The sequence below is a fragment of the Monomorium pharaonis genome, chromosome 9 (genome assembly GCF_013373865.1).
Source record: "Monomorium pharaonis isolate MP-MQ-018 chromosome 9, ASM1337386v2, whole genome shotgun sequence".
Classification (NCBI taxonomy): domain Eukaryota; kingdom Metazoa; phylum Arthropoda; class Insecta; order Hymenoptera; family Formicidae; genus Monomorium; species Monomorium pharaonis.
The window spans coordinates 21,742,525-21,768,428 of NC_050475.1; the positions used below are offsets into that span (position 1 = coordinate 21,742,525).

At 45.0% G+C, this 25,904-nt stretch overlaps 1 protein-coding gene across 1 annotated transcript in view; it reads left to right on the forward strand.

Moving 5' to 3' along the window:
• Positions 1-25,904, forward strand: part of LOC105835536 (neurogenic locus protein delta) — a 45,577-nt gene that overhangs the window by 13,046 nt on the left and 6,627 nt on the right. The window contains exons 3-5 of the mRNA XM_012678929.3: positions 7,588-7,651; positions 15,219-15,470; positions 21,708-21,768. Coding sequence (XP_012534383.2) covers positions 7,588-7,651; positions 15,219-15,470; positions 21,708-21,768 — 377 coding nt within the window. The remainder of the gene's footprint in view (positions 1-7,587; positions 7,652-15,218; positions 15,471-21,707; positions 21,769-25,904) is intronic.

The window sequence follows — 25,904 nt, forward strand, 5'->3', positions numbered from 1 at the left end:
AAAACACGTTGCTAATCTGTCGATTACCTACTTGGTAGAAGCCGGAGGCGAAATGAATTCACTTTCTCTTTCTCTTCTTTCTCTTTCTCTTTACCGTCTGTAGCCGGATGATATAGGTACGTGCGTTTGTTCTTCGATATTTACGATACACCACCGGTTGAAGCTATAGCCCGGCGGCTGATAGAATTATCGCGCGATGCACCGACGTCGAAATTATCCCGAGAGCTGTTGCCGATGCTCTATCCGCATCTGCTTTGATGTAGCACCATCAAACGAAGTCGGTAGCGGCTCTTGGCTTCTCGGAAGACGTGGTCACAGTTCTGCGGAGAATTTTCGGCGGTTCCTGACCGAATTTCTGGCCGACACTCGTGCCGGATATCGCCGACTTCGCTCGCTTGGCGTGTCGGCGAAATAGCTCGAAACCGACGTAAGCCGCAATCGCTATTTGAAGTACTCGATTTATTTTTGTAGCTTCAAAAGCGAGAACCGTTTCAACTACATTCTAAATCGCAAGATCAGCTTTGTGTAAAGAGGATTGAGGGAAAAATCAACGAGAGAGACAATTTTTTCCAGATCAAGTTTATTATTTGCTCAATGCATACATACACATATATATTTTTGCTTATACTAATGATTCGTTCCTTGTTTCCTTATTTTTTCTAAAAATATAATAGTATCGTGACAAATAAGTTGCTTAAACGGTTCGTTACATGTCGCGTTTCTACACGGAGAACGGTGAAAAAGTGAATTAACTCGTTGTTGCCGGGGCTGTTGATTACGGCCGAGTTCGCAATTAGTAAATTGACTCGCGACTCAGTCAGGCCGTATGCGCGAGCATTGAACGAGCGAGAGCCGATAAAATAACCACTATAAATAACAGTTACGTGCAATGTGCGTAAATCACTTCCGTACGGTGTGCGACCGAGATGCGAGAATTAACGGCCTTTCCATCATTAAGATTGGACGGGTTCATTAAATGTCCGCGCGTAATTAGCGACACAATTCAACGAAACTGAGAATGGGCTTCGTGATTTAATAAAAACAAAAAAAAAAACATTTTACCGATTACATATGAACATATTTTAATGAGATCTGCATAAAAAGTGGAACTTAATGCATTTAAAGAACTATTCTTTATATCTTTCTATTAACAAACTCGATTGATTTTTTAAGTATCAACGTGGACAAAAAAAGCATTTGTAAAAGTCGAATCGATATTCTCGTCGAAGAAAGAATTTTTAAATAATTTCTCTCTAAGGAATGCCAGAGTGATATGTCATTTGGCGGTGTGCATCGTCTACGATACGTAATCGTAACCTTCGCAGACGCTGCAATCTCTTATGCGTGCGTGAGTACGTGCGTGCCACGGTTCTCTTATGCGCGCGCCTTAATTGGCTTTACATTCGTGTACACGAGCCGCCTTATTAAAACAGCACGAGGCGACTAGCGACAGTGCGGCTACTGTGCTCGATCGTTGCGCACGCTTCTCGCAAGTGAGCGGTACAGCGTTACGCGATTTTCCGCGCGCACTCGCGCTAATAGCACGCACGCGCGCGTGAGAAAGAGAGAGAGAGAGAGAGAGAGAGCACACGCTCGCTTGTTTGCACGCTCCATTCTTTTTCCCCCCGCTTTCGTTATGTCGCCTGGGAATTCCGCCGCCGTGCCATTCTATTTTTAGCCGATCATCGTAACTTCCTTCCGTGATTAAATCTCACGCGTTATCGCAAGGTAGATGTTGACGTTAAAGGAATATTGAAGCACGCTCGGCTATCAATATTCATCTCGTACTATATAAGTTACGGTGAAAATAATGGGAATTGCAATCACAGATTGATCGAAACGACGTAGACTTTCGAACTTTAATTTACATCTGTTAATTGTCGATTTTTGCGAGAAAGAAACGTACCAGGTGAAACCATCGAGCATCGGCTCGCTGAAGCTTATTCTACATACGGTGCAATTTAAATAGACATTATATTGACCTTTCCAAACGCACGTTGTTGTCGAAATTATAACGAGAAATACTATGCCGTAGCATAGTAGTCATAAATGCATTTTCGTGGAACGCGATTGCGAGACCGAGACTCGAGAGGAAGAAGAGCGAGAGGCAGAGGACGAAGGGGCCGCGAAAGTGATGGGAATCGCGTTGCAGGGGGAAAGGAGAGAGAGAGGGTGGGGCCCGAAACCAAGGCGGCTGGGCGTTGGGTCCCACGGCCGAAAAGGCTGCGTGATTCGCGTCCCAGACGAAGGCACGAGTGGCGAAAGGTCGAATGAACGAATGAACAAACGAACGCACGAGAATGGCTATACGAGGTGTATGAGGAGTAGCTGTAGACGACGCGACGACACGGCACGGCTTTCCGATGCGTTCAGCACGAATTACGAAAGGAAAGAGACGACGCGACAGCACGACACGACACAACACAACGGCAACGACGACGGCGGTGGCGGCGGCGACGACGCTCGATTCCCGAAACTCCGCCGATATATTTTTAGTTCCGCCGCGCGTGCGAGCTTGCGGGCTCGCACGCGATCGACCTCTTTCCCTACCGGCACGGCGCGGCGGTTAGTTTCTGTGTCTGCTGCGTGCGGTACCTTCCTGCCTTTCTTCCTTCCTTCCTTCCTTCCTTCCTTCCTTCCTTCCTTCCTTCCTCCTTCCTTCTCTCTTTCTTTTCGCGTGCGTGTCACAGCACAAACTACGGAACTTAGGACTTATTACGCGTCGACGGAGTTTTATTTTGATTCGAAATTTTCTTCTCTTTGAATCAATGAACACTTTTTAGCGAAAGGCGTATCTGTTCTGTTCATAAAATTGCTATATATTTTGCATGTATTTTTGTGTTAATCTTTGAGAATTTTATTTAGCTAGTGAAATGTGTTCACTTGCGCTTCCAAATAATATACTCTTCAGCCAAGGCGCAGACAATTTTAAGAGAGATTTATAACAACAGAACGGATTCCTCGTGAATTGCGTTCGAAGCAATACGCTGGTAACGGTACAGCGGCAAGTTCCCTTTCGCTGTAATCGAGTTCAGGCTTGAATTTACTCCGCGAGAGTGCAAAAGCATCGAGTAACGGCCGGTACGTCGCTTCACCCGATGCACTTCCGGTCTCATCATCTTGCGGATTCTTATTATTATATTATCGCTCGTGAGCGCCGTTTACGCGAAAGCGTTCTTTATTCCAGACCCGACCAACATATCTCTTCTGCTACTCTACAAAATTTTTACTTACTTGTGTTAATAGGAATTTAATTTTTTTTTAAATTAATAAATTTTGTCGCGTGATGGAGAGTCTTTTGTCGCTGGGCGAGGAATTGGTATAGAACCCTCGTAGAATTCGGTCGATATTTGTGCTACGGAACTGCTTACGCAGGCACTGTTTCTTTGGCAACCCTTGCCTTTTCCCCTATAACGTCGACCAAGCGAAAATACCACATGTGAGAGTGTGTAGCTGCCCTCACCCTTTCTTCTCGAGCCCTCGTCACGTGGTCTTCGGGCAGGTACGCATCAGCTGATGCACGTGCGTGGGTGAACCTTATTGACTGACTGACTGACTGACTAACCGCTCGTCCCTTGGGCGATGTATTGTCGCTCGACACGAGCTCGTTGTAGCGGCTGTCATCAGCAATTTCATCGTGCGTTATAAATCTCTTTTTTAATGCATTTTGTTACAAAATGTTATACGGTAGCGTGACATTCATATAAAGATTACAATAATTGTATCATAATGTTCATGAATTGTATCGTAATTCTTTTTTTTCTTTTCTTTTTTTTTAAAAGAAGGATTTTGACATTTTTTTACGTCGATGATGAAAATTGTTTTTAATTTGCAACGAATCGTAATTGATTAGAATCGAAAGAGTCGAAAGTTGAAAACGGTAATGGCCGACCCGATCGAAGCGTGCATTAATAAAACAGACCGCATCGCTTCGCATTAAGGATGGCCCGTGAAAGCGTGACTTTTGTTCGCATTACGGCGAACAAGGAAGGAATAGAGCGGCGGGAGCCATTCATGTTGATTCCACTTACGAGTAATTATCTGGTGTTACTTTTCGGAATATTCGCCTGCAATTTCTCTAATTTCGAAACACGGCTTTATAACACATTATTACATTTCCCGAAATACAATTGATTCTGCTTGCGATATCTTTCATTCTCTTCACATATTTGCGCATTCGACTTCATGTTACAAATTGGCTACGTTACGACTGTCGCCTGTCGCCTGTCGGTGTCCTTCCGCGCGTGACTCGTCTATTTTTACAACGTCCTCTCATTTCTGGAGGCTATATGCGCCGGGCGTTCTCGGGATTAGGTAACGCATTTCCGCGACGGCTACGGGGAAACGGGAGTGAAATTTTCGTGGCCGCCTTCGCGTCGAAAGGAGGAAGAGGAATAACCGCAGATAACGAGCGACGACACCCTGCCGCCGTCGCTGACGATGCATTTACATGTAGACCGTTCGCTCTCTCCTCTTTCTTCCGCGCGACCGTCTTCCGCGATGATTAATACGCGCGTACATATACGCGCCCGCGCTCCGAGATTGCAGCTACGTCCTGTTGTACGTGAAGAAACGCGAGTTGACGGAGAAAGAGAGAAAGGAAGCGAGAAGAAGAGGCGAATCGCTGGATAGAGAGGACGCGGTCTGCGCGCGAGTCGAACCGACAGCGACAGAAAGCGAGAGAAAGAGCGAGGGAGAGGGAAATATTGAAAGAGGAGCACACGCGGACTCGAGAAGAGGAGCGACGAAGCGGGGCGCGGAGTGCGCGTGGTGGAGTTCGGTTCGGACTGACGATAGAGAAGAAGGGAAAAGAGAGGCGAGAGAGAAGGTGGAGGTATGCTGCGCAGCCGTGGGAACCGACTGCCGAGCGAGCGAACGAGGAGGCAGCTCGCCGAGCCTCGCTCGCTCGCTCGCTCGCTCGCTCTCTCTTCGTCTCCTTTTCGCTCTCTCATAGCGGTCGCGCCGCTCCCTCTGTCGTATTCGAGCCTCTCGCTCTATCGCGCCTGCACCCTCCGATTTTTCTTTCTTCTCTTCGTCATCCCTCACGTAAAGAAAAGGATCAACAAGGGGAGCTAGGACGCCGGTTTTCCTTCCTCCTCCTCCTCCTCCTCCTCCTCCTCCTCTTTTTCCTCTTCCTTCCTCCCTCCCTATCTGTTTCGCAGCCATATTCTCGTCTCCCGATCGTCTTTATCGTCCTGTGGATTTTTCCTCCGGCTTCCGCGACCGCGCGTCGCAATCGCCGCTACCGGTGTGCACACACACACACACACACGCACGCACGCACGCACGCACACGCACACACGTATCCGCCAAGGCGCATTGTTCCCGTGGAGAACCGCGCCTTTTTTCGAACGCCCCGGCTACGATTCCTCGCCGATTTCATTCCAATCCCCCGCAATAAATTAACGGACGATCACGGTGGCATTTGTCTTCCCGGCGATTTATTCCCTCCCTCCCCCTGTCCCTCTCTTTCTCTCTTTTGCTCCTGATTTGTTGCTCTCACCGCAAGGGCGATCTTTTTTCTTCCGTTTTCGTGAGGTATATGTCCCGCATGTCTAAAGTTTGAGAGACGCGCGGCCTTGCCGCGAGAGAAAAAGACGGTATAATCCTGTATTTCTCGTCTCGCTTCCGTCTACGCCTACTATGTTCTGCCCTCGCGTTCGTCGCTTTTTCACCCTTCTCGCGTGTTCGAGGCCCTTGGACCGGTCTCGGGCCGCATCTCGCACATTCGGTACTCCGCCGTAAAAGGTGCACTACAACCTGCCCTGCCCCCCTCCCCTTCCTCCCTCTATTCGCTTCTTTCAGCAGAGACAAATTGCTCCCGCGTCCTTCAACCCTTTCGCGGCGAAGGGCGAACGCGTACCTGTAAGAAGTTAATTTTAGATAATATGGCTAATGGAAATAAGCATGCAGGTACAGGTTCAATGTTGAATAATAGAAACGCATTAGATTTTTTTGCGAGATTGTACAATTTTATTGTATTCTTCTTTATTCTTCTTTATTCTTCTTTATTCTTCTTTATTATTATCTTTTCTCGGCTTCAGTTTTATACGTTGAGATTGTATTGAAAACGGAAGGGAAGCTCGGGAGACGAGAGCTCGGCGCGTAATACGGCGTTCGCATAAATTTTCATGTGCGAGATGACATTCGCTATGGGGATTACCGAGTGAGTGAGAGAGAGAGAGAGAGAGAGAGAGAGAGAGAGAGAGAGAGAGAGAGAGAGGGAGACTCGTTTACGGGAACACGAGCGAAACACGGGCGAGAATAGCGACGCTGCGCGCCGGCGGATATAAACATTTATTATTCTCCGCGTGGCAACGACTAACGAGGTCGCGTATAATACCGCGCGCGGTGCTCTCTTTTTGTATTTACTGTACTTGCTCGTGTGACGTTAAATAATTAAACGACGCATTATCACGACACAAACGTGTAGCGTGTGTGGAGGGCACGTACGTACGTGTATTACACTCCGGTACAACTCCGTGTCTCATTGCGGCTTGTCGAAGTGACCGGTAGTGCCTCGTGTGCTTTCTCGACGACGAAGGTACATTATTACGGTATTTACGAGCTGTCGTTTCGGCTATCTTTACCTGGTGTCCCTCAGTCTCTCTAAATTACGTCATTCGAAACAGTGTACATACGGCGGACACTCGAGTTTTCTATATGTGCTTTCCGTCTCTCGTTTGTGGGATTCCTCGACCGCTTTGAAACTAAAGAATTCTTCCTTTACTTCTGACTTTTGAATAGCAATTAAATATTTTTTTATTAATTAAAAGTTGTATGCGTAAAATAAAAAGATTTACTTGAACAAGTTAGCCAGCGATACGGAATCGATTTTCAAAAATCACCAAAGGTTAAATGTGAAATCAGAGGAAGGATGATCGGCATAAATTTATTTAGTTGATCATGACGAATTTATAAATAGCCAGTTGACATTTCATATTAGAGTATTTCCGCGTGTCGACGCTAAATAGCACGCGCGCACGTGTATCTTAATGCGACGTGTGTTTTACGCCGAGGGTACATCATGCGGTTATGTGGAAGTTGACCCCCAATAGGGGTTGCGATTCCCCTCGTGCCCTCGGACGATAACTCGAAAGGGGGTGATTTTCGCGCGTGTCGTCCCCCCTTCCTGTCCTCTCTCGCGTTCTGCGGGCTCCTCCCCCTTTCCTCTCCCTTTACCAGTGACGCGTAACCGTTTCTCCTCGTTCGTACTTGATGTGCACGCTCGTCGTTCTAGTCCCGGCGAGCGGACGCGTGGCACAACGCGTGGCAGGTGTGCACGTGACGCAGCATGCCGCGAAACGTTTAATTTGTTGTTAACCCTTTCACCACGGAAATATTTCCTCTAGCGTTACCGTTACATTTCGAAAGTGCACACGAGACACGATCGAAAAATATGAATGACGTATCTTTACATCTAACAGTATTAAATCTAATTGCAAGACCAAATTAAGAAGAATTATTAATTTTGTCTGTAATTTTTTTGCCAATTTCTCTTTTATTTTTCAAAATAATTATTAATTATAATTGTGGACTTTCCGGTTGAGGAACGCCACTGACGTAGCTTTCTTTTTCTGTTTACAGGGTACATTCTCGCTGATAGTGGAGGCTTATCACGATGCGGACAACAGCACGCATCAATCCGCCGGTGAGTGCAAATTTTTTATTATTTTTTTTAAAGCAAGTATAATCATATCGAACACGAGTGTATGCTTGAGCGCACGCGCTTATAAAAAGTCGGAATGACGAAGAATTATCATAAGACAAGTTTATAAATGCGACGTTACACGCGTTTCTAAAGCCACGAGAGAGAAGGCAAGAAGGTTGTAGGATGGGCATGTGTGATCCAGCTGGCCCATAAGAGAGACACGATGTCTCGTGCAACGTGGACCAGTCGAGAAGACACTTCCGGTCCCTGAGCATGACACTTAGCAGAGACGTTGAGTCCTTCGTTTTCTTTTCTCTCTTTTCTTCGTCAATACCATCTCTTTAAAATTCCCTCAAGATAAGAACCGAAGAGTAAATCTCGATTTTCTTACAGTATTTTATAGTCATTAGACTTTTCCTATTTCATGTATTAAGTGACTCCTTAAACTTTATATAAATAATGTTATTTTTAATTTTGAAAACCCATAAATCCACTTGGTAAATCTTATGTCTTGGTAAATCGAGATCGGCCGTTGTTCCGCGAACAATCGTCGCGTTTTCATTGTTCTATTCAGCCTCTATTGCTGCTAGTCGTTCCTCGTTTGTAACCGCGCGTTATTACGACAACGCCATCTCCGTTGTGTCATAGCGTTGTGTCGTCGGCCAAGAGCAACGGGAGAGAGGAAAGTGAGAGCAAGGAGAGGAGAGACGGCGGATACCCCGGGTGACGGTGACGGCGACGGCGACGGCGGCACTAGTGTTTCCTTCCTGTGTAACCATAGTATACTCATCTTCCATCACGCTGAAAGTAACTTGACACCGAGTATATGCGGGCGCATCCAACGAACCTAGCTTAAACTTGTCGCGTCAATTGTTCTTAAATACTGTATTTGGATGCTCTTTTAACGAGATTTTTTAACATGATTTATGACAAATACTCGGAGAGAATTCGAGGAAAGAAAGAAAAATTTCGGAACGTGTTATTTTAACTTAATTATCATTTTAGTTTAGTCTTCAATGTGCCACGATTTTATGTAATCTTATTGTAGGCGGATATACTACGTACACATAAGAAGCGCGCATTGAACGAAGCCCGGAGTGCGTATGGGTTTTCGTACGCACTCGCGCGCAGGTAGCAAACGCATCCGCTTCACTCTATTCCTTCACTCTCGAGACCGGCTTTAAAAACGGGGTAAGAAGAGCGAGACCGCTTAATTTCTTCCTCGAGAAGTCCCGTGGGGCCCCTCCGGTAATTAGAATCGGCCGCTGGAAGAGAGCGGAAGCTGCATACGCACGGCGGCCGCGCGCCCTCAAGCGTGTCACACGCACACGCGTGTACCCTCGCGTCGCATCGCCGCTTCCCGTATCACCTATGCCGCCACTACTCGTCGTCGTCGTCGTCGTCGTCGTCGTCGTCGTCGTCGTCGTCGGCGCGGCTTCGATCAATTAACCGAATTTAACTGTTTCGGCGCCATGCGGTGCGTACTTTATTCGATCTCGCGCTTATTTATCTGCTCCTCTTTCTCTTTCACACACACACACACAACACGCGCGCGCATGCTTTCTCTGGACGAGGAAGTAGCTGTTCAGAATGCGCGAACAAGTTTGCGAGCACAAAGTTCATACGAGTACATAACTGGATTTATCATTGGGTCAAGAAAGCTTGAAAGTTACGTGGGGAATCTCGTTTCAAGGAATTCTAATGAACATACTCGAGATTATCGTGTATGTGTTCTCATACGTGTTTATGTGACTAATAAAACTTGACACTCTCATTGACACGGGGACTAAACTAATCTTTTACGTCATTCTGTAAAACTGGGTTGAACCTGTTAAATTTTCTCATAGTTATCCATATTAGAAAAAAAACTGTACTTGTATCGTTGGTTCATTTTTTTTTTACTATGACTACATATATCCTGCAGTGGATGAGAAAACGAGATGCTGAGCCGAGTGTTAACTAACATGCGCGTTACAACCGAGGAGAGCGAGGGTCTTCTCCAGTCTCTGGATTTTATCGTCAACGTTACCTTATGCGCGTCTGCTTCTCAGTGTCTGCGATTCTTTTCTTAGCGCGCGGATGTTGTATAAAGTCATCGACACGACGACGTATCGAAATCTGTTGTCTCAGTTGTTCGCCATTTCCTCGCACATTTATTTGTTTCGCGAATACTAAATTATTAGATCGAATTACGACGAGAGGATGGGATAGTTTACAATCGGAAAATTATATTTTTGAAATCTTTATGAAATTGTTTAAATTGACATGGATTGATCTCGCTTAGGAAAAAAAAAAGAAACAATTTATCTCGTTGACGTGTCTGAGATTAATTTGACTCCTAAAGGGTTAATATACTACGGTGGTGTCTGCACCGATATCCACGACGGGTCGCCAAACATCGTGTCCCGGATATACACCTATTCCCGGGGCCTTTATCGCAGATACACCGCTTACATTGTGCTCCGTCTACCGTGCTGCTGCTCCGGGCACAATATAATACCCACAACGCACCGGCAAAACGAGCCCTTTATTGCCGCGTTGCTCGGATGCTGCTTCCTTTCTCAGGCGAACACCACCACCACCACCATCACCATCACCTCCTTCTCCTCCTCTAACCACCGCCCCCGCTCCTAGCATTCTCGTCTCCTTCCCTTTCGGGCGTCCCTCTTTCTCTTTTTAGCCGCCCATCACGCACACACGCACATCTATTATCTACGTTGCGATATGTTGCGTTACGTCGTTGCGTATACGTGCCACGCCGGTGCATGCGTCGCGTCGCATCGCGTCGCGTCGCGCCGCTGCACCTGCGCTCGGAGTTTCGTTCGCTTCGCGTCGCGTGTCGCGAAAATTTCGTGGGAATCCCACTCGCCGCTGCTAATTATCGCAGCGACGACGTTTCTCAAGGACGATTATATTCACGGGAGAGCGTAAGATAGGAGAGATAAGATCGCGTTCTTAATTCTGTTAGAGAACTGATTCCTCGTATTACAGACTCGATATCAAATTGCTCGTTAGCCTCCTCCGCCAATTACTCCTTTCGAACGGTAAATTTCTCTTGTATGCGGCATAAATTAAAATGAACCATTTATACGCGTGATCCGTACGCGTAAAATGTTCCAACTAAAAATAAGAGACTTTAAATAAATATCGGATGGTCTTAAAGTCTTCTTTTTTTTTTATTCCGGTCTAATTTTATTCCCGCCAATACGATGTTATTTATAGATCTCGGCGGGACAGAGGGTAGTGTATGTCGCGTACGAACGATTACACGTGTCGATGGGAGAGCGCTCGACGAGTCGATCATCGATCGGATCCCTCGTGTCTCGAGCGCGCACATCAAGTGGCATTATTGCGGCGCGAACCAGTTTTCTTTGTCGCTAATGACGACGTTCGCCAACATCCGCCTGTTCCGTGCGTTGCTCGATTGTTGCTCGTTTTTCGTAAAGGCCGATATCGTATTACTACTCTTCCTTTCCTTCATTCATCCGCCGTAGCGCCAGCGGGGGTACAGAACAAGGACGAGAGACCCTTGTCTTCCCTCGCTCTTTCTCGCGCCATTCGTTCGCCCGTTCGTTCGCGGTGAGCCAACAGCAAGCACTATTACGAAGCGTTACGGGATAACGCGCGTGGTAAAGAATTCAATGGTGATCGCGATATTCAGTTGAGGTACTGTTAAACGCTTCTTCAACGCACGCATTCGAGAAAACGGTACGTTCCTACGATTCGTAATATCGCCGGCCGCGCGGTTCGTTAACTGCGATGTGGTACGCCCCGGAACCGTCGATGTGTATCTCTATGAGGAATCGCGTATAATTGTTTACAGATATTTTCCACGGAAACAATCTGAACGGAAGATTTGTTTTTATCGTTAAGTTGATCAAGTTATCATTTCTTAAAATATTAATTTTTGCTTTTGAATTTTTTAAGATGTCTCGATTCAAAATTTGCTTTGGATTAACTTTTTTTTTCGTTCTAAGAATAAATTTCAAATTTGTCGAGAAAACTTTAATTCACATAGACAAAGTGTCTCTCGCGTATAATGTTACATTTGTTTCCGTTGCGTCGTTCACTGACTGTGTCTCCGAGATACGTTAGATAGACCAACATCGACTTGAGAATATCCTATTCATTTTCAATTGCTGTAGCACGTTTAACTCTCCGCGATGCGTACACATGCACACGTACACATAGGCGAGCGAAAGGAACTCCAGTAGTGGTCGTGGTACCACACGTGACTTACGTCACCGTCGATTGTCAACTGCTTTTTCCTGGCCGGTCTTTCATGCGCTCTCTCTCTCTCTCTCTCTCCCTCCTCTTTCTCCTCTCTCCCTCTCTCTTTTAGCCACAAACAGAACACCATTGCACACCGCGACTCGCTCGCTGCACATCGCCTGATCCACTCGGGAGAGCGCACCTGCCTTCGTTCGCATGATAATAACAACGACGATAATTGGCCGCCTTCCTTGCGCACTCCACGTGTCAACCGGTGAAAGAGAGGAAAAAGATCGCCGAGCTACGTCTTGCCTCGCGACTAAAAAAGTCGTTGAAAACTAAGAGTAATCTATACATATCCTTTGTCAAAGTCTTGAGAGAAAAGATTCAATTTTTAAGTTTAGAAAATTGAATTAAAATTAAAGTTATCATATTATTCTATTATGTTACCTGAGATTTATTAGAAAACGATTGGAGCTTCATTGGGTGTGATGGTCGTCGAATCTCCGCGCGACTAAGAGAGGTCAGGTCCACTACCTGTCCATTAAATTTGAGCGGGGGTGGCAGCCGGCGGCGTTTTCGGAAGTTAATCCGTCGCGTTTGAGTTTTACGATCCATTTCGCTAAATAATCGGCGCGTCGTTTTTTCGCGCAGAAAGAAACAACGCCGCTGGCTACGCTGTGCCATCGCTCTTTCGCCTTTTTTCTCTCGGGGCTATACTTGTTCGGCAGCCGCTCGTTTCTGAATGAACAATAGAAAATGTCTGCTACGCGCCGGCGCTACGCGTCGTTAATGAATACCTTGAATCGGTCTAGCCTCGAGCACGCCGGGTGTTTACCGGGTGTGTATACGTGCGCGGACCGTGGTCAAGTAGAAAGAAACGAGCGGCAGCGATCTCTCATAGTATAGCCAACGTCCATCCTAATACGTCCGGGGGAAACAGCAGCAGGAAGTTGTAACTTTGCCGATACACGACCGGTAGCGCGCAACGTAATCACCTTCCAGCGAATGTAAACGTGAATTAATTCTTACCGCGCGTCTTCGCGAATATTGATTACGCGTTGGAACGTCAATTCTTATAACATCCGCGTACGTCTTGTATGTTCGTATTCTTGAAAACCTTAGAGTTTGCCGGTAAAGTATAACAAAAAAAGGTTTAACGGAAAGAGAAGTTTCGCTCAACAATTTTAAAACTTTAGCTAGATACAAATCTAAAGATAATTTTATTGAATCATCGCGAAATAGATAATTATGAATGATGTGCTCAAGTATGAAGTGCAAAAAGCTATAAAAAGTGTTTCGATATTCTAGCAACCAACTAGAGCATGTTACATAATTTTGATGGTTTTTAGTTCTGTATCTAGCAGAATTTTTTAGATACTTTGTCAAAATTGTTCTTTCCGTGTATTTCCTAAATACGTAAATATGTATACTGTTTAACAAGGACAAAAATTTGAACGTAAAATGTAGAAATGTTGACATAATGTTATTCAAGAATTTGCATTGTTGCTGGTTAATTACGGTATCAATGACTCGTCTCTTTAGAAATACACCTTTGTAAAACGAATCTTTTTATAAACCGATCATCGTCGATTATGTTTTGCTCCGTACATTTCAAGTAGCGGAGCTCTCTCGGGATCGAATGTGAAGCGACGTAGCGTGCGAAGATCGGCGTTTTCGGAACTCGTAACAGCATCACCTGGGAAGATAGCCCAGTAAACTGCCCCTTTCTCACTTTTATATATATGCACATCTCACTCTTCTTTCCCTCTCTCTATCTCTTTCTTTCATTCTCGACTCCCGTTTCGCCGACGGCCACTTCCCTTCTAGGAAGAGAGGCTGATCTGACTCCCTCCTTAAGTATCTTCGGGCACGCCATCGGCGAAAATCTTCGTCCTTTTGTTCTCTCCTCACTCTTTTTCTCTCTCATTCGTTTCTTCGCTTCTCCATTCTTTCTGTTTGATACGCACGGTGAACAGAGAAAGAGAGAGAGAGAGGGAGGGGAGCACACAGTGGCGTATGATTGAAGGGTCTCTCTCTCTCTCAACAAAACGTGTTATCAAGTGACAGTAACGTCAATTGAGTTTTGAGTTAAAGAAATTTCTCGATCCATAATATAGCAATTGCTGCGAGAATAATTAATATCAGAAATTTGCTAATTAACACTTTAGTAATAAAATTAAGTTATTTTAATAATAATAAACTGCATTAAAAATTGTTTTATAAAGTAACATTGTATCTAAAGTAGCTTTAACAATCCTACACACATTTTTAATCGCACATTAAAATTCAATATTAATAGTTTTAGAAAATATCAATTGCAATTCTTGTACAATAATGAAAAAAAAGCAGATTACGTCAAACTTTCGAAATGTCATATTATTTGAGTCATTGTACTACTCTCTTCATTCGTTTAGTGATAATTTTGGGACAATATCTTGAAACCATATTGAGATCGAGATGCGCGCCTCTTCTACGCTACTGATTTAACAACACGGGATAGAACCGCAGTAGAATCGGTGGGTCCGGTACGCTACCGGTTCGGCTGTGCGAGGCACACGGACACGCGCGTGCACCGAAAACCGGTGCCGTGAGATGCAGGTTTTTCGGTAGGGCACCTGATCGAAGTCCCGGATCCTAATCTGTCGGAGCTATTACAATAATGCGCCCTGGTGTAAGGAAGGTTGTAGTCTCCGCTCGGTTCCTCCGCTCATCTCGTTCGTTTACACGAAAACGAGTAGAGACACTGGACGAAAGGACGAAGCAGAGACGAAGACGAGGCGAGACTCGAGTGAAAAAAAGGAGAAGAGAAATAAAGAGGCAGAGGGTAAGAGACAAGGAAAGGAAGAGAGAGGAAGGAAGGACGCCTTTTTCCCAGAGCCACAACGTGGTATACTCGCTTACTCTCTTTGTGCCGGATGCGTGCCGCCGACAGAGTAGCAATAGCGGACGAACGTCCGGTCTGCCCTCTCTCTCTCTCTCTCTCTCTCTCTCTCTCTCTATGCTTCTCTCTCCCGGAGGCCGATGCACTTCGATCGCATCATTGGGTGCAGCGGTGCACCTCGTCACTCTACCTCAGTGCTGGTCGCACCGACTAATTACTATTATATCGCGTCTTATTGTTATCCGGAATGAACCGTTAATTTAGCGATTAAAATTTTTTTTCTTGGCCGAAATAATCGGTCTATCTAATAATCGACTGTGTTTTTAAAATATATAATTAATATGAATGAGAAAATATATATATATAATATAATGCCTTATTTTGTAGAGACTATAAAAATTAATATAAGCAAGTTTGAACAGCTTGGCGTGAAAAATCACTCAAACGAATCACCGCCTTATGGTTTTTCAGAGAAAATACTGATCATGCGGCTGACCACCCAGAAGTGGCTAGACGTCGGACCAGAGTGGACCGCTGACGATTATACGAGCGCCCACTCGCAAATAGATTTTGAGTATAGGGTGACTTGCGCACCGCACTATTACGGCAAAGGTTGCGAGGACCTGTGCCGGCCAAGGGACGACAACTTCGGTCACTATAGTTGCAGCCCGAGCGGCGAACGTGTCTGCCTCACTGGCTGGAAGGGCGACTATTGCAACACCCGTAAGTATCCTGTGTTTATCACATTCTGGCATTTATGACCGCTGGTTTTTAAGCGGTAGCGCAATATACCGCTATTTATTTTCGCGTTCTCTCTATCACGACTGCACGCGCGTATTAGACATTGTCTTATCTCTGCGTATTTTATGATATAACGATAATCGTTTAGATTGAAAAAAAAAAACTATCAGATAACGGCTACCTATACCTATCGATGAATGAATTGTGAGACCACTATAAAGTCGTTAGGAAATTATCAAAGGCGATGACTGCCTGTCCTCCCGGCGCGGTCTCGCATTTCTTCCAAGGATTTTGCGAGGTATGCGATTATTAATAGGGAACGTTGCTGCCTCCGCGTTGATCCCTCCCGACGTCGAATATGCACGCTACCTCGGTAAACGACGATACTCTCGCGACTCGCCGAACCGTTCCTATCGTCGCGTTCTCTCTCGCTCCACGGTTCTTTCAAAGCCCGGACGTCTCTTCGCGCGAAGGAGAGGCCCGGTGCAGCCGGTGGTGGTGCGCTGCAGCGCGGCTTCGAGACTTCGAAGCGTGCAGCAGCTTCCCACGCTTGGCTCGCGCGTGTGCAAGTATCTCCCTCTCTCTCTCTCTCTCTCTCTCTCTCTCTCTCTCTCTCTCTCTCTCTCTCCCCCCTCCCCCCCACTCGCTCCTTCAGCCACAAGCTCTCTTCTCTCCACTCTTCTCCGTTCTGCGGCCCGACTGCAACGTCCCTCTCTTTTTCACTCTTGCGTACCTGCGAGCCGACCGCGACCTAATCCGCGTGCACGTGTAATGATCCGAGATTGTGTGAGCGAAGGAGACGAGGGGGCGAAATCTGCCTTCGTGTGTGGCGCTCTCTCTCTCTCTCTTTTACTTGCTTAATTTATCTGTCTTTCTCTTATTTTTCCCTCTTTTATTCTTTCCCTCCGTCGAGACTCGATCGAGACTCCGCGTTCTAGAGTCGGACGGAACGATCGTGTTTGTTACCGGAGTCACAGTCGTTGATGTCGAAGCTCCTGGCTTCCAATGCGTACAGGTTCGTACCCGCACCTGGTATCCGACTGTTTCTGACCTGCGCGTATAAAGGTGGTTTTATTCATAAGAGGAAGAGACTCCGCTAACTTCGTTCTTCATTCAGAGAATCCGGGACTCGTTTATTGTGTCGAATTGTTCGAACGAACAAAAGCCGGTTGCTGCTCTTCGGCCACGGCTAGTGTCGTCGAATAATATCTTCAAATTTTGCGAAGAATGCGATGAAAATTTCGGGAAGGAAGAAATGCATCATTCTGTCTGTCTACAGTGGAGTTTGTATTAAATTATCACAGTGGAGTTGTACGTAAATTATGAAATTGAATCATCATGTGATTCCATATTATTTTTAAGTATAGAAGTATTTGTACTTTTGTATTTTATGTAAAGAATAATATGAATGTCATAGCGCATTTTTTATATTATGCATTTTTTTCGTATAAAAAATATATTAATATCGAAGGCTAATATTTAATTTATTGGGGTTTCCACATACTTTCCTCGTTTATGCCAATTATCAGATTCTGAGTTCCAGACTTTCTCGGATCCGATCGAAATGAAAGATCGATCGTAGGCGAAGTCTCCCCGTGTGTGTGGGGCCAGTCGGTCCCCGGTCGTTGCACTCGACACCGACTACTCGTGGCCGCCGCGATCGACAAAGTTCGCGCATTGATTACTAATAGACTACTTTTCATTTCGTGGGTATTCTTCACTATCCACGTTCGACGAATCAATTGTCCACGCAAGATCTTTTAGAACTTGTGTCTCTGATATTGCAAAAGAATTTAAGAGAATTTGTAATACAATCAACGGTTTGACCTCTTGTTTTTAATATTCACATTACTTTTCCGGCGGCAGAAAAGACAAAATTATTTCTTAAAAAATTGAACTGCATTCACGTTACAGAGTAACGAGACGCAAAAAAAAACCTTGATTGTCCACTACCGCAATTCCGCTATTCCATACGATTATGCGGCCTAACAAGAAGCGGCAAAATCACTGTCGCGCTCTCGCTCGATGAGCAGTCGGCCGCAAAACGTCAGGAAATACAACGATATAAATCACGAACGGCAGACTCTCCTTCGGAACGAGTCTCGCGAGAACACAAAAGGACTTTCACTTCTTCGGAATCTGCTAAAACGGCAGTATCTCGCGTTCGATTTCGCTACTTCCGCGTTGTATCTTCTCGAATCTAATCTGTTCTTTCCTGAATGTATAGGTACGTCTTTTTTACGTATACATATATGTTAATCTTTTCAAGTACAGAATTTTGTGTACGAAATTTACTTGTATTATTGCGACATCGTATACTTCATAAATGTAACAGTTGTCTCCTTTCAAAAAGATTAATGATATCGTAAGTGCGTTGATATATTTTTTTCATTCGGAATCGTTTTATCGTCGATTTTCTTATTTATTCTATTTAAAGTTCCATACGTTCAATCCAAATCAATATCTAGAAGACTCTCGAATATTCTTGCGACCGATTTGCCGCACTCTATCGAACTTGCACTTTCTCTGCAACGACTTGAATCGTACGTACATGACGAAGGGTTAACTCTCTCTCTATCTCGTTATCCCCCTGGTGAGAGGGGTTGCGAATAAGCGATCGAGCACGCCGCAAGCAGTCGGACTCTTTCGGGGGTGCCGATACGAAAGCGTTATAGGGGTTGCTGGCGGGCGCACACAGAGAAAGAGAGAGAGAGAGAGCAGCTGCAATGCGCGAACGAGCCGGCTTGAGCGAGTTGGGCCCTGACAGCTGCATCGAGAGGACGGTGCTTTAACTAACAGCTGCCCCGGACTCGCACTCGCAGTCCACGTACATTCCGGCTCCTCTATTCTCCTCTCTTTCCCTTCCCCCATCTTGTCCCCGCAGTTTTTGTTACCCCTCTGCGAGTAACGCGGTACTTTTCCGACTGTACCTTTGGTGTCCCCTTTTATCTTTCGTCCTACCTGACTCTGAACTTTTCAAGCCGGATACCAATTGATATAGGTTTAGCTCGAGGCGACCTAGACTTCGGAAAGATCATCGTTAAAGCAGGCAGTAATAATGGCTACTTTTGAGGATACGTTTCCCGGTCGAAAATTCGTATCGGTTTTTGCCTAAAAACTCGGTCACAATAGATGTAATTTCCGGTCGTGAAAAGATTAATTCTTACAATCCCCTTATAAGTGACTTCACGAGTCAACGAGAAAATTTTTGAAATACTCGAATCCTGTTTATATTTTATATCCTATAGAAAGCTCATGGCGGTGTTCTTTCATCTGACTTTTAACTGATCGTGCAGACTACATTTAGCAGGTATATATATATATCACAATGCGGCAGGATAGCCGAGAGAAGACGACAACTACTCTTGCAGAAAAGAGAAAAGAAAACTTTTGAGAGGTGAAAAGGGTGGACGGTGTCCTGCCTTACTAGCCGGGGGATGATGATGACCGTTTCGAAAGGAAATCGGCCATGGATAGAAAATCAATAAATACGTTGCGAAACCAGGGGAATTAACACTGGCTGTACGTCTGCACATATTTTTTTTTCCTAGTCTTTGCTCAGTTTAAAAAGAATCAGTGTACAAAAGTCGATAGATTCAATGAAAATTTATTCTCTCTCAATATAGTTTTAAAATGTTATTCAGTATATTTTGTCTGTTCACATACAATCGTTTTTATCGTTTACACGAACGATTACTTGTAATTAATTGTTTGTCTTACGCAAATTTGTAACTCAAGATTTGTTCCTACATAAAGTCTGAGTATTTAAAGAGAGTTTATTTAAAAGAAACAAAGTTCAACAAGTCCTCAGTTGTATCCGCGCGTGCAATTTTCAGAATATAATTTCTATTAACATTTAAAATATATGAGAGAAATAAAGTAATAACTAATGTACAACAAAATATAATAAGTGAATATATATTAATTAGGTCAGCTTGGTGAAAATGAAAACAAGCTGGTTAATATTGACTAATTAATATTTCAATTGAGAGTAAAATTTATAGCCATTAAAACGAATAATTATTTCATTTTATCATTATCGGTTTGACCTAATAACCAATTTTGTTTACAGCATTTCATAAAGCTTTGCGAAATATAATTTACAATTTGCTACGTTATACATAAATATAATTTAATTGTATGTGTTTGTCATTTTATTAGAATATTAAATTAAATGCTTATTTTATCGGCATTCGAGATCTTGTTGTATCAACATTTGTTAGATACTCTATACGATGTATAATTTGAAAAATAAAAAAACAATGGTTGAAATATCGCATCGAATGAAACGCAGGAAGATCTTCGACGTCTTCTTCTCGGCTTCTCGGAACGCTTTGGTCGACTTGGAGGACCAGCGTTCCACGGGAGAAGAACACACGGCGAATTTATAGCCCACCTCGTAAGGTTTTATCTCGAAAAATCGCGCGGCCGCAAATCGGTCGTAAATAATCCTCGAAGGGCAAGATTTGTCGCGGCTTACGAGATTTGTTTAGTCACCGGCTTCTCTCTGTTGCACCTCTCCTTCCTCGCCGGGGAAGAAAAGGACCATTCTTCCCTTTTCTTCCCTTTTCTTCTTTGGCAACGGTACGGCGAAAAGGTGGTATACCGAGGGGAGGAGGACGAAAGGAGGAAGGAAATGGTAGAGGCAGGGAGGGCAGTGGAATCTTTGCGATTCGGTCGTTCGTTCGTTCGTCGACGATACACCGGCGGCCGAAGAGGCCACGAGGAGAAAAGACCGCGGTGGCGGCGGCGGCGGCGGCGGCGGCGACTCTGACGGCGGGGCCGAGGGGGGTCGTATCTCTCTCGTTCTCCGCTCTATAAATACCATACTCCTTAGCGCTCGGCCTGTGCCGTGCCATGCCATGCCATGCCATACCATACCGCGCCGTGCCGTGCCGCGCCGTGCCGCGCCGCGCCAAAGTCCGTCCGTCCATCCGACCGGTCATGGCGAGTAAGAGAGTCGGGCCGTTGCGCTCGGTGCCAAGGTCATGCGGCCCTCGTGCTGCTGCTGCTGCTGCTGTTCCTGCTGCTGCTGCTGCTGCTGCTGCTGTTGGTCCTGTTCACCGACCCTACCTCGCGCCGAACCGCTGCCTTCAACCCCTTCATTCATCGGCGTCGAGCGTACTGGCATTTTTCCTTTCGATTTGCAGACCTGGTCTCGACGCCGTTGGCGAAATCGTTAGTTTTTATCGAGCGCTTCGCCAGACCAGGGAAGTTCAATTAATCCAACGATGGCATGATTGATGACGTTATTCTAATGAATCTCCCTTGCATAATACATTAATATACATGTATGAATTTTGAGTCTAATGTTTGAGTTTTTTTATCCTGTTGCCTGCTTGGATCGATGTGATCGGTTTATCGCGCTGTTGTCTCCCTGAAAGAGTTAACAAGGTGACGAGGAAGGAATCTAAACGAACAACCGTCGATTCCTTGCATACTTGCACGTGGCGCGGATTGCCAGCGATAGACCGCAAGGGCAATGAAATTGTGTCACGTGTCGCGTTTAATGCGACTAGTTCGCGATTACTCGTGAGGAAGGCTCGCGCTCTTCGAGTAGTTGGCCGATAGCCATCGAAATTTCTAGTTACCTATGCGACAGAAAAATTAGACGACTAGTTGCCGAGGTGATGTGAGGAGTAAACGCACTACCGCACGTGATGCGTGTCGCTCTCCTCGTCTTTAAACAGCCCGCATCCGGGGTGCCGTTACGGTATTCCCCTAAATTCGACCGAGTCATTCGTTTGCGGTTTACGCGTCCGATAAGGAAATAGGATACGCGTCCTCCACCTGTTAATTCTTCCGTTTCTTCCATTAGCGTTTTTAATTTTAATTATTATTACCGCAGCATTTTTTCATAAAGAAAATTGCAGGAAACATAATTTGATTTTAGAATGAAAATGTTAATGTATTAAAAACGAAGCTAGAAATAAAAGTAACGTGCAATATTCAATAATGAGAGAGGTCAGAGAGTTGCATTATTCGATTCTCGCGAGCTTAATCACCCGCTGCATCGCATACCGTAAACAATTATAGCGCAGAAATATTTTACGTCCCGAAATGTAAAGAAGGACGAACTACCGTACGCGTGTATGCATGCCATCGGGACGTATCGTATATACACGGTATTCACCGCTCGCTCGTGCAGTCGTGAGGGACGCGATCGACCTCTCGCCGAGAGTTGCCTTAACCTCTTGGATTTTTTCTTACTCATTTCAGCCCGCTGCCTGCCCGGATGCGACGAGCAGCACGGACACTGCAATCGACCCAACGAATGCATGTGAGTATACATACGCGGCTAATACTTGCATGTGCCCTTGTAGAGTGCATATATGTGTCTGTGTGCGTGTGCGTGCGTGCGTGCGTGCGTGTGTGCATTGCGCCGCCCCACACCGCCATACAACCGCTAACTAAATTCCTGGGCCCCGACACGGTGCATCCACTCCTCTGTATGCACCGCCGCGGTGCGGCGTATGCATGTACGCGCGATAATAATTACGCGCATACCTATCGTAAATTATCGTTCGGCGCGGTTTCGAAAAGGTATACGCCGGCCAGCAGCTCGTGGATCCACATCACGATTCCAGTAACTCTGTCCTATACAAAGTACCTACCTCGGAATCGTTTCATTCCCTCCCGCGAGATGTTAGACCCTCTAACTGTAAGAAACACCCATGATTCAGCTGACTTTTTTTTTTTTGTCGATCTAGTAGTGTATTTTACATCACAAAAGTTTAAGAAGAAGGAAGAAAAAGTTGAAAGGTATGAAAGAATCCTGTTTTATGAATAATAATTTGAAGTCGACGATTTTAATTAACAATTCCATTCGCATGCCGTATAATGTAATGTTACTACTAACTTAAAGACGCATACGCGCCACGCACCCTTGAGAGTCCTGTTACCACGCGCGCATTCGCGACGGCATTACAAGTGCGCACCCGTTGTATATTATCGTACGCATATTTTCGTAACGCTTTTATGAGTGTACGCGCATACAGCGAGAGGGAAGGACGAAGTGGAATTTGAAGTTCCCTGGCTGCTTTCCGTTCTAACGAGGCAGTTTCCGAGGTGCCAATCGTTCCGAGATTCCTTTCTTCTTCCTTCTCTGTTTCCCACTTTTTTCTCTTTGTTTCTCTTTCTTTCTTTGGTCGCCATTCGACGTGCTGTTAAAGTTTTCCATTTAATCCGCCGTTTGGCAAAATTCCGGAATTCTCCGACATTTCTATACTTCTTCAAAGTTGTTTGCGTAATTTTAATCTAAACTTTTCTCCTTCCTTTCAACAAATGTAAAGGCATCTTGTTTTAGATTACATAGCAGTATTTTTTAATTTTTTTATCTTTATCACAGATTTCTCTTTTTCCTTCCTCTGTTCTTCGAAAGAGTTTACAATACTGCACATATAGGAAATATTTTGAGAGACCTTAGTTTTTTTTGTGTCCGTTTAATGCTTTAGTTTAATGTCAATATTAAAAATTTGAAAACATGTTTTTTCTTTGACATTTTTCTATTTTGTAAAATATGTCATAGTTCAATAATGCGATGGCTCGCGAATGTCAAGATATTACATCGTGCTGACATCGGCTCAAATCTCGGCCTCATCGCGTTAACCCGAGGTTTGGAGTTAACTCAATCATCTAATTACTCTACGACCAGGGTTAATTGTCCCGTTAGCCACAGCTGCGAGTTCGTTGTTCGTGCCTTATATCCATCACTTTGTTTTTACGTAATTTTTCAATCAAATCTACCTACTTGCCGATCCTTGAATATACTTGAAAAAAGTTAATAAATGTATATGAGACACACATGACATGTAAAGTGAAACAATCTCTCTGTGTAATACAATTTTTCAATCAATTTAAATTTGACTTTTTTATAACAATAATTCGTTTAGTTGTAATTTTTTCTCGATATTTATATATTTTATTTTTTTACTTTTTTACTTTTTTTACTTTTCTCTTGCCTTTGTCATATTCGTTTCTCGTGTCGTTTCGAGCGTCGTCCCCGTTAGCATTGGTGCCGTCGCAAGACGGCAAAGTTGCACGATTGTGAAAGGAGGAACGTGAATTTTCCCGCACTGCGAAATATACATCGCTGTCGTGAGTTCTTCGGCGATGAATATTGAGAGTTTCTCGCGATGGCAGTAGACGCGCTATGCAGATTATACGTGTCCGCATGCAGCTTTATTGAGAACGCACGATTAAATTCGAGAATAAATTAATTTCGAATAATTCGTAAACCGATTTTAGATTTTTGGTTTCTAAAAAAACTTTTAACGATTAAATATTTGCCAATGATTGCCGACGATTAACAAGTAAATGTTAATCGTCGGCACACTGTGCCCAAAATGCTTCGCGGTGTAAGTCATGTCTGTGGTATGTCGTCCCTTAGTTGAGTATTATTATTTCGTGCACCATTTTAATACAATCATTATGATGGCACGACACGCAACGAACGTCAATTACGCGCGTGCACATTACGCGTACTCGCCATCTTCTCGTTACGGACAAATTTTTTATATAATCTTAAGTTATATAGACGTTCTTTGACGTTCGAACTGGACGAATAAAAATATCGTTACATGGATGTAACGGAATTTAATCGGCGTTAACCTTGATCGTAGTCCACGTGCACGCGACAATGGCTGCTGACGCATGCCGCTTTACACGCCCCGATCGTAGATGATTACATAGATTGCGGGAATGGAATTACGATACGCTCGTTTTCAGTCGCATAGCGTATATTCGCGGATACTCGGAAAGAACGATAACAATCGTTTTCGAGGTGACGGGCTTGCCGGACTCGTGGGATATCGCGCTCGTGATACGTGGAAGAATCGCGGCCGTTGAACGCCCCATTGAAATTTTGGGGCCCGCGTGCGGTTGTGCGTGCGTGTGATGCTTGAATACAGATGACGATGCATCGACGTTACGATCTCTTTGGAGTAAAAGCGATGTTGCTCGCACTTAAAAATAATCCCAACAGGAAGATAGACCTCTAGGGGACTTTGACATTTAATTTTTTTAAGAATTAAAATTAATTCAAAATTAGACATGTTTGAATTTATGTTTTAAATTCTGTGCGTATTTTCCAATGACGCAAGTACAGATCGCATATATCAGAATTTACATTTTTTCCGGCTAATGTCAAAATTGAAAGTCTCAATTTACCGTCATACTTTGCGATATCATTTCGGTTCGACCCTGTTTAAATAGCCGCATAATAACAGGCAAAGGTCAAAGAACGCATTCGTGTCTCGAATGTGGCGCTGTATCCTCGCATCTGATGGCAAAAGCGGAGAAGGAAGAGGAGACGACAAGAGAGAAATCGTCCTCTCTCATCTCTTCCAAAGAGACATTTAACCGAGTCCGATATGCACGCGGGATTTCCATAGCTGAGCGGAGAGCTCCAATCCACCTCTCTCCTCAGCATCTTCTCCCCTCTTCCTCCTTCTGTTCCCCTTCGCCCTCGTCAGTGCATGACCTATCCCCCTGATGGTAATTATGGCATCGCGGTTCTGTTGCAGACTAGTCACAAAGTAGAATGCGCGATCACGTGGATGCCGTTTACCGGTATTTTTGGGGGAGTACATGTTCCTAGATGCACTTTCCATCTTCGTCTCTCGCGATAACAAACGATCACGAATAATTTTAGCGACACAGTTTGGCTGGCTTTCCAACCCCCTTGGTCTCTCTTTACGACTATTTTTTTGTCTCTCTCTCTCTCTCTCTCTCTCTTTCCTCCCCCTCCCTCCCTCCCTCCCTCTTTGTACATAGAACTTAATGGTATAGTCATGCGACGTCCACGGCTGCAGTTCCCCTCTGCCGTCTCGTCGTTTTGCTTTTTTCTCGGCTTTTCGTTCATCTTTCTCTACTTGTGTCTTCCTCACTCTTTCTTCTACCTTTATTCTCTTACTATCTCATTCTGACCACGACAGGCTCACAGCGAGCGAGCGACTGTGTAGTGACGTATATACACGTGGATACATGAAATAGTGTGGAGTACCGCGAACAAGCGCGCGCGAGCATACTCACGCACACAGAGGAGGGTAACCTTTCCTTGACCCGCATACTGAACGGCTGTGCCGAGGCTCGAACCGTGGGAACACACTACTCGACGACTCATCCCCCACTACGTCAGAATTCTACTTCCCCCCTTTTGCCTTCCTCCTTACTCCTCTATTCCCTCCACGCCGTCGTCCCCGTTGGTCCCGCGCATCTCCCTCTCCTTTCTATAAACTCTTCCTCTTGCTCTCTCGTATCCCGGGCCCCCTGTCCCCCCACTCTTCAATGACTGCTTCTTCCCGCTCGCGCTACCTTCGGTCCCTTCTCTACCCCCTCCCTCTTTTTCTCAATGCGCTCGTGTGCACCCTGCGCGCACATTGAAACTGCTTCTCTGTATATGCACATGTGTGTGTG